Raw genomic sequence first — 9,466 nt, 5'->3', positions numbered from 1 at the left:
CTCTTTCCCTCCCCCCCCCTTAAAAAAACCCAAATAACCAAACTTTTTAAGCTAAAAAAGCCATACAGATTTGAATTCCCCTCTTTACTGTTTTGCTACTGGCCATCTTCCCTCAGCTACTGGTTCGGGCTGCCTGCAGATTCAGGAAGATAGATCCATTTGAGGTCTTGTTCAGAGAACTTTCTGTGACTACGTCATCTAAGATCTTCAGGACGGCTCTACAGGACTGAGCACCATTAGGACCCACCTGTCTTCCTCGAACGTAACCCGCTCACTTGAGCCTTCTCTCAAGAAGCGTGATACAGACTAGTAAGACAACAACAGAAATGGCTGGGTCACTTACCTGCAATGACTCTTTCCACAGCATACTCGAAGTTGAAAGTATCGATGGATTTGTGACCTTCTCTAGCAGCATGCAGAGCAGCTTCATTACATATATTTGCTATGTCAGCTCCTGTAGCCAAGAGTTTACAAGAATTACATTGCATTTGTTATGTGACAGATTTCAGAGGACAGAAGAGGCAAGCACAAATCTGGAGAAGGACCTAAGGAAGTCAAATAGCCTGCACTTTTTTGATCCCTGGGAACAGAGAGCAAACCTAGTCCATGGTGTTTATGTTGGATTTGAACAATACAACTGCCTTGGCAATGAACACTGCATTGCCACACAGAGGACAGAGTTCAGCAATCAATTAACAGGCTAAAGCCAAGGCTGGCTCTCAGCAACAGGGGAGTGGCGTGGGCAGTCTGGGTTGGCACAGGCTGCTGCACTGTTCGTACAGCAACCGCACAACCTCTGTGCGGAAGAGAAAGAACATCTGTTCTGAGTTTGTGTGTGGGGGTGATGGTGGCGGGGGGCTGCTGAAAGAAGTCACGAAGAGGCAGTGTGCTGGGGCCTGTTAGAGGGGAAATCCAGAAAGGATATTCCAGGAACTCCACGTAAACAGGAACTCTGGAGCCCCTTGCTCAGCACTGTGTCAAACTCCCAGGGACCTACCCTGGAAACAGGCTGAATCCAACAGCCAGGCATAGTTGTCCAATTTCTACTCTGACCGACAGAGTAATTGCTATTCATTCCTCCTATCGCTTTCCTGGTGATGTATATCAACTTAAGAGTCTTTCCCCTGAAGTGCAACATCTCATCCTCAACAACAGCTTGGACAGGAGCATGAGCAGTGGTTCCTCCCCTTAGGAATTAGTAACCTAGGCATTATAAAAGTCTATTTTCCCTACCCCCCACACCCTGCTAGTCCCAGAAGTTTCAGAAGATTGAAAATAGCCACGAAACTGCTCATCACAGCTCCATTCACCAGGGAGCTGGTTAGGTTCCCACTATTTCCACAGAGATGGAGAAGGCTTGAAGAAAAAAGCCCTTTAGACCAAAATACCCTCTTAAAACTAGGCAACCGAGAAGCTCCAGGTTGAACTGCAGAACTAGCGTAGAAGCAGGCAGAGCAGCCCCACAAGGACACAGCATGCCATACCGCTGAAGCCCGGAGTCAGTTCAGCAAGGTGCTGCGAGTAGAAGCTGGCATCTTGGATCAGTTTGAGACCCTTCAGGTGGTGCTCAAAGATCTCTCTTCTCTCCTGTAAAGAACACAGAACACCTGAGCCCAGCAAGCCGTCACAACGTGGCAGCTTCAATGCATGGCAGGGAGCAGGGGAGGAGCAGACCTCTGGCAGCGGGGACGGTGACATTGCCACCAGAGGGCAGGGCTGTCCTTACAGCATTTTAGTGCTACAGGAGCCCTGATAAACACCCAGCTCTCAAATTCAGAACAGATGTATGGAGGCTTACCGTGAGTCACTGCTTTCTCTCTCAGGGCCACTCTCCCCTCCCAACTTTCACTCTGATCTGTCTTAACTTTTCTCTTACCATAAAAGCACTCGCAGGAAGGACCTCCGACTGCCTCTACCTGCTCCCTCACACACCGCAAACAAAAATCCCATCTACTAGCTACTTAGCCTGCGACCATTTCCCAGATGAAGGTGGGGGTGAGATGATGGCTGGCAGGTAGCCAAGGAGTGACTCATTCAGCTGGTCCAGGAGATCCTGATTAAAACAATGGGCTCGGTTGCCAGGGTTTTTCCCCTTCCTCTTTCAGGGCAGCTGCACGGTTCATGCTTCCGGTGCCAGATTGTATTAGGCATTTAAGGTATTTTAACTGAAAACTCTGAGGACGCCAGTAAAGCACAGATGGGAGAAGAAGAGCCTGTGCTGGCAGAGCAGACAGATCTTTACTGCAGCTGAGCCTATTCCCAAAACTCTGCTACAAATGTCAACACAGCAGACATGGAAGACTCCTAGTAAATGGATTTTAAAAGCATTCAGAAGGAGAAAGTAACTTAACAGGCTGCCTAAAGGAAAATGAGGAGCCTTACAAGGATAGCGAGGACAATAAACCTAAAAAACAAGTGGTGCTCAAGGCAGATGACAATTTAAGCTCTCACACAAGCCAACTTGCCAATTAGGTGGTTCCCAATTTCCTGGAGAGAAGACACAAACATAGCTCTGCATCTGCATGGCAAAGAGAACCTCACAGAAGAATTCACTGCCAAAGCTCATACCACAGCAGCGACACTTAAAAACAGTGAGTTGTCATTTCAGAGAAACAAGCAACAAGCATGTCAGATCCTTGATTTGGAGCACATAAATAAGAATAAAGGCAAACAGAAGCTTACCATCTCTATCTTCTCCAAGCTCAGCCTTTGCCAGGCCACTGAATCACCAGCAAGGACTGGGACACCTTAGTCATTAGTGTTACGGTAAGGACAGGGCAGTAGGTGGAATATACCTGGAGTGTTGGAAGATCAATAAAGATGTGCCTGTCAAGCCTCCCAGGTCTCATCAAGGCGTTATCCAAGACATCAGCACGGTTGGTGGAAGCCAGCACTATGACATGATCTGTGGTCCCCATTCCTGTAGAAAAACAAGAAAAAACAAAGGTGAAGGTTTTCACCACCACAGATGCTGCATTGCAAGCATACAAAGGGATGGGGCAGGGCAGGATGCAGAGAATGTCTTGCACAGCTTTATCACAAAGCCAGAGGGTGTTTACAGCATCCTTTGGGGCAGCTGAGGCTGAGAAAGCATCCTCTTCAGCTAGGAGCACAGGACAGGAAGGAACCTCCCAAGTCACCCAGGCCAGTCTCTGGTCATCACGGATACTCTGAAATTCCCTTTTCATTTACTTAATAATCTTTGGCTTAAAACTTTTTTCCCCCCCTTCCTTTTGACACATTTGGAAATGGCTCCAACTAGAAACCAGAACAGACTCTCTCTATTCTGATGACTTAGGAGATGCCTTCTCACCCCCAGGCTTGAGTCAATTCCTGCTCCTTTAGCTCCAGGTTGTACAAACAACGTTTACTAGCTGAAACAGCCTTTCCCTTCCCAATATTTCTGTGGAAAGCCCTTTCAGCTTTCATTTACTTTTAGCCTTCAGTCACAGATAGGCCATCAGGATCACCAGGGAAGGGACAGGCTTTCTTCTGACCAGCTCAGGTTAATGCAGAAAGAGAGGACATAACTTTGCCACCCAGCAAGGGGCATGTTACAGCATGATTTGATCTTTGCCTGCTCACTCATCTTTTATCACTCAGAAGGCACCCAGGCATACTGCAGACCAGTGCAAAGACCAACCCTGCAGAACTTACACCACAGACATGTAGGCAGACACGAAACACAAACAGCTTTGCAGTGATGATTAGCATATGCTAGCTCAAGCCACAGTTAGAGGAGGTTTTGTCTCCAGGTCTTAAAGATGAAGGGAACATCAGGATTTACAGGCTTTGCGAGAGCAGCCTGCAGTATGGAGGCATCAAAGGCAGACAGGGCTTCCTGGGGAAGCCAGAGCACTAGCAGCTGGAGCAGGGCAGAAAGGGGCAGGCGGTTGTGCCGCTTGGGTGGGGAGCCAGGGATCATGTTGAATCACTGAACCACACTGCTTATTTATTACATTCCACCAGGTGCCCACAGGCCCCTGGGTATGAGTCACCTGCTTACAGCAGATTCAACAGCCTGCCACACAGCAGCCTTCCCAGGGAAAGGACGCATTAGTCCCATGTGCCTTCGCTGCCAAGTCACACACTGCAGAGAGGCAGCTTTATGCACGTAAGCCGGGCAAGTTTCAGCTCTCTCCAGCTCCACCAGAAGAGCTGCCAAATGTGTCAGCGTACAAGAGCTCAGCAGAAAGATTAAGGTTACAGGTAAGTCAGAGGACTGGCTCTGTCAGCTTGCGCTATAGCAAACCTCAGTTCTTCCTCCCTGCAGGATGCTGTCTAAATAAGCTCCTGGAGAGGATGAAGCCAGCCATTCTGCAGGCATGTATTACACTGCACTTTGGAGTGTGATAAATAAGCAGAGAGACTGGCAGGCACTTGGGGGATAGCAAGCTTCATTCACACGGCAGGATTAGATGCTACAGTACATTATCTGCTTTGCAGCTGGGAAGACTCTCTTAAAATAGGTCTGACTATTAGAACGAATATAAAAAAAAACAGAACCACTGAGAGCATCCTCCTCACATCACCTTCTGCTCCACTTGCTCTCAAGCCTGTATCCCAGCAGTGTGAAACACTGCTCCAAGAAATCTACAACTGCAGCCTCCGATTCATATTACTGTTCCCAGTGCAACATCACCTGGCACGTCACAGGCTTTGGCTTCCACAGGCAAAGATCAGCCAAAGGAACAGTCTACAAAAACAACACCTCAGTCACATCAACAAATGAAAAACAGCACTGAAGATTTAGCCTAGAGATAGCCTTCATATCTACAATGTTTACAAACGAAGCCACTTCAAAAAGGAAAGGAAAAAAAAGGGTCCACTTGAAATGGCAAGCGCTCTGCTCCCCACGGACACAGTGCACGTTACTTTGATGGGCGTCTCATCTGCATTATTACACTGTGTAATTCTCTAGCCATTCGTTCAAAAGCCTTTTGGACATCACCTGTGAACAGTATCATTGAAGCAGGGCCACCTTTGTGAGGGAAGCCTCGGGGTCAGAAACTTGCGTACAGCACAGATCAGGTCTTGTCTGTGGTCTTGTCTTAAGGACTTCAGGTGAAAAGCTGCTATGGAAAGATGTCCTGCATTTTCATTCACAAAACACAGATCAGCCCAGGACTGTCAAGCTCCTCTCAAATGCATTCAGAACAGAGGAGATATTTGGGTCACATTCCTCCTCCGCTTGTTTGCGGTTTGTGATGGAAGATTCACTATTCAAACCAGGCACCTGTTTTGACAAAGACTGGAGTACATGTGCCACTCTGGTTTTAAAAACAGCTTTTGTACAGGCTCCCTCCAGTCCCTCCCCTTCTCCCACCAGACTCCTGGTGCTTCCAGAACACGAAGAAAGCTGTCAGAGTGAAGGAAACCAAGGTCGCCTGCAGGAAGAGCACTACTATTACTCTAAAACCTGCGTACCAGAATTACCGAGTATCAAACTGCACATTCATCCCATACAGCTTAGCATGATGGCTTTTTTCTTGGTGTCCTCATCCTTCCTCCAGCCTGCAGAGCAGGTTGCATATAGCTCTGACCCTCCTTTTCTTCCTCTACCTTACCTCTGAGTAATCTCATTCAAACACACAAAAGCAACAATCACCGCTGATGACTCACAGATCTACTTTTGTGCATGATTTTTTTTCTAATTAATAGTTAACTTGGTTCTATGGTGTTGCCTTGCAGAACTTCAACCATCAATTTAAGCTGAAGACAGGTAAAACAGAGCGCTCAACCTTCCATTTCAAGGCTTCCTCATTACAAACACACACCACTCCTCCGCTTGTGCTTGGACAGAACTGTTAACCTCCTAAAAAAACTTATTCACTATCATCCTGAAAACTATTTTGCCATGATGCACATAGCACTTCAGTGTTCGCTTAGGTAACATGCTCAGTTAGATAACATTTCAGTAACACGTGCCAAGATCACTGCTTATGAGTACAAGCCAACAATAAGTCCATGTTTCTTGTACTAGCCTGACAGTCCTTGCCAGCTGTCTCCCATTTGACATTGTAAACTCCTTGGGCTATTTTTTTAGTGTGTGTTTGATAAAGCACTTAGCAAAACGAGGGACTTAGTACATGATCTGTATGAGACAAATAAATAATGAGACAACATAAATTTAAAAATAAACTAGGCCGCACACAGCAAACAAGGGACTATTAAATACATACTGAGGATAATATTTAGCTCCTAAACTCACTTTCCAATAGAGCTGTACCCTAATTTCTGAATTGAGACTCACCAAGAAAACACTCTAGAAACCATGCCTAATTTCTACAGGCTGGAGGAAATCAGACATTTTCGGTTTTGGTGTGGAGATGTGGATTGTACTGACTACATGTTCCTGAACAGACAGATGGGCCTCCATTTAATTCAGCGTTAACCTGTTGCCAGCTCACCCTACAACTGTCAGGAGAAAAAACCCAACCAAGCCAGGATTGCTGTTCTGTGTGTTACTACTGGCCTTTTCTGTCGAGACCATCTACTATACAGATACAGCTGTAAACAGTTATGTTCATCCAAGTATATTTATGTGCTTGGCCAAGTTGCCTAAGTTAGTGCATGTGCAAAGTCCCAGGGAACTGCATACACGTATTTAAGGTGATTTCTGGTATCTACGTAGGATTATGTGTTTCAGGGGTGTTCCTCTGATAACCGGATTTCTGTCTGGTTATTTAGGACCTACTCAAAGCTCATTCCTCTCCTTCAAAAACTTCACGGCACCTGTGCTGAAGCAGAGAGACGTCTCCGTACAACAGGACCACTGTACCCTGTCTGCACCATGCTGTGCTCCTGCTTACAATTTCTCCTCCTTCTGCAGCAAGGGCAGAGATCCAGAATTATGTATCATCTTGCATGCAGTATGAAGGAATATCTACCCTTTGCTGAAAGCATTTTTACAAGTCCCAGCTTCTCTTCTTGAAGAGGAAGGGCTGACTCCAGAGCAATCTCCAGAAAGCAGCCTTGCTGCTGAGCTGCAGGACACGCTCTACTTTAGCAGAGCTGCATCCCCATTTCACTGCAAACATTCAGTAAAAAAAGCACGCAGTTTTAACCCCCAATGTCTGGAGAAAGGGGGATGCTTTTAGTGCAGGACGGCTTTTAATTTTTCGTACGAAGAGTGTGATGAGACAACAAGTGTCACAGTTACGGTCAAGGGAAAAGGCAGCTCTGTCCCACAAAAGAGCAGGCTGATACAAACACTCCCTGATGGGCCGGTAGGTAGTTATTCTGTACCCTGCTCTGCAATAATAAGATTTAGCAACAGAAACATTGCAAGTTGGGTCAGTGCTGCAGGCTCTGACGGAGTTATGACTAAGAATAGCCAAAGGATCACTCTTTTTGGCACTTGTGTGAAAGTATCTGAGAAAAGGGCTGATTCCAGATGCAGTACAGCCAGAAACCATCCAGAAGTGTGGCATCAACCCAGGGCTTGTTTGCAAAGCTTATCTCTTATCAGTTTAGATAGGGATCCTATAGTCTGGCAGAGAACATGAGAATAAGTCCAAGGATGGGAGAATTGATATATTACATTGCTTATGTCCCTCTGGGACAACTAAACTTTAAACCTTAACAGGCTTTAAACCACTACCTGTCTTAGATGGAATACAGCAAGTATCCAACAACATTTAATGGCCAGCTGGACCTAAATGTTACCCTCTACAGACAGCAGTGCCCTTGCTGCCAATTCATTTTCTTTTGGTTCCCCAGCACTGTAAATAATTCTTCTCCAATTGCCAGTGGGAAAACATACTCCCGAACTGAAGCCATTTAATACAGTAAGAGTCTTTGGGGTTGCTGCCCTCTGCCAGCCATGATCTCTAATGCACGTTTGCTGTCGATTTTATTAGCAGGTGGATGCCCACATGGCTGTTAGGGCAAATTCACTCTGGATGTGACACTATGCTCTCTTCTGACTCAGGGTCTTCAGTAGAGTCACAAAACCGGTTGGCTCCAGGGTTTTAAAATTTACTAGATTTAGCCCCAAACCCTTAAAAGCCTATATAAATGTCTAGATTTCAGGAGGGTTATCTCCACAGCACATACTCAGAGATCTGTCCTAAGCCCAATTACTTCCTCAGGCACCATCAGCTCTGGAGTAGTCCTGCCTAACTCTCCAGGGACATGAAGAGAGATAGGCTACAGTGCCTTCAGAAACAGGGACTAATGATGGGGTAACATGGGTTCAGACTGGTGCTTGAGGAGATTCCTAAGGGTTCCGCAGGAAAGCCTGGGTCAGCATGAAGCAAGTACCGGGCACGCAACTTCCACAAACCCTGTGCTGAACAGCAGCTGCTGCTTCTCCTCTGTACTCTGCGCAGCAGCCGGTGAAGGGGAGAAAGAACAGAGAAAGGACTCACTTCAAGTGAGCGATACGACGACCTCTGAAACCAGAGCAAGGCCAGCCAAGGCCACACTGGTGTCCACATAGGGAAAAAAATCCTACTTTCAGGGCCACAGCCCCTTCACTAAGCAGCACTCCGAAACACAGTTATCACTTGTACAGATGGTCTTTTAGCAAGGACAAAACCAAACTGTAGTTCTGGGCTTAGTCCTGAACAGGCTGCGAAGTGCAAGCTAGCCTTGTCCCAGGGAAGAGGGGAATGAGATTTGTTTCAATGCAATTGTAGTTACTTCAGCAAGAAAAGAACGCCGAAGAGGCATGGCAAGTTCAAGCAGGAAGATGCACAGGCCAACAGCTTGGATCTCTCAGGTGATAAGGGCCCAACTGCTGAGAGGCAGAGAGAAATACTGACCGTCCATTTCCACCAGCAGCTGGTTTAAGGTCTGCTCCTCCTCAGCATTGGCAAAACCAGATATATTGGTTGAGCGCTTCTTGCCCACAGCATCAATTTCATCAATGTACACGATGCAGGGTGCACGAGCCTGGGCTTCTCTGAAGAGGCTCCGAACTCTGGCGGCTCCAAGACCTATAGGAGAAGGGAAGAATAAGCCTTGTAGCTAAAATTGTCAGCAAAGCTGGAGAGCAGCATTACTGGCCCCCAGTGAGACACCTGATACCGGACAAACCCTCAGTATGTGACAGTCCCTCTTCTCAACACTCCCGGCACAAAGAAATAGCCACAGAACTCATATGTTTAGTCCTTAGGCACTGCTCCTCCTGGAGCATGCTGGCTTTTGACTGAGCTCCCAAAACTGCAGGGACTCCTACGGCTGCTGTAAGAGGAGCTGTCCTGGTCTTGGCTGGGATAGAGTTAATTTTTTTCCTAGTAGCTGGTACAGTGCTGTGTTTTGGATTTAGGGTGAGAACAATGTTGATAAGGCACCTATGTTTTAGTTGTTGCTGAGCAGTGCTTACACTAGTCAAGGGCTTTTCAGCTTCCCATGCTCTACCGACTGAGCAGGCTGGAGGTGCCCAAGAAGCTGGGAGGGGGCACAGCCCGGACAGCTGACCCCAACTGGCCAGAGGGACATTCCATACCATGGGACGTCA

The 9,466-nt window shown here is 47.0% G+C and overlaps 1 protein-coding gene across 1 annotated transcript in view; it reads right to left on the bottom strand.

Moving 5' to 3' along the window:
• The window catches only part of SPG7 (spastic paraplegia 7 (pure and complicated autosomal recessive)), a 52,476-nt gene that overhangs the window by 9,471 nt on the left and 33,539 nt on the right, over positions 1 to 9,466 (bottom strand). Inside the window, exons 10-13 of the mRNA XM_009319901.1 lie at positions 8,769 to 8,942; positions 2,796 to 2,920; positions 1,485 to 1,587; positions 344 to 454 (exon numbers count right to left, since the gene is read on the bottom strand). Coding sequence (XP_009318176.1) covers positions 344 to 454; positions 1,485 to 1,587; positions 2,796 to 2,920; positions 8,769 to 8,942 — 513 coding nt within the window. The remainder of the gene's footprint in view (positions 1 to 343; positions 455 to 1,484; positions 1,588 to 2,795; positions 2,921 to 8,768; positions 8,943 to 9,466) is intronic.

The sequence above is a fragment of the Pygoscelis adeliae genome, unplaced genomic scaffold (assembly GCF_000699105.1).
Source record: "Pygoscelis adeliae isolate BGI_AS28 unplaced genomic scaffold, ASM69910v1 Scaffold323, whole genome shotgun sequence".
In the NCBI taxonomy this organism is placed as follows: Eukaryota; Metazoa; Chordata; class Aves; order Sphenisciformes; family Spheniscidae; genus Pygoscelis; species Pygoscelis adeliae.
Note: the sequence above shows the minus strand (reverse complement) of the source record. Positions and strands in the feature narration are given on the sequence as shown.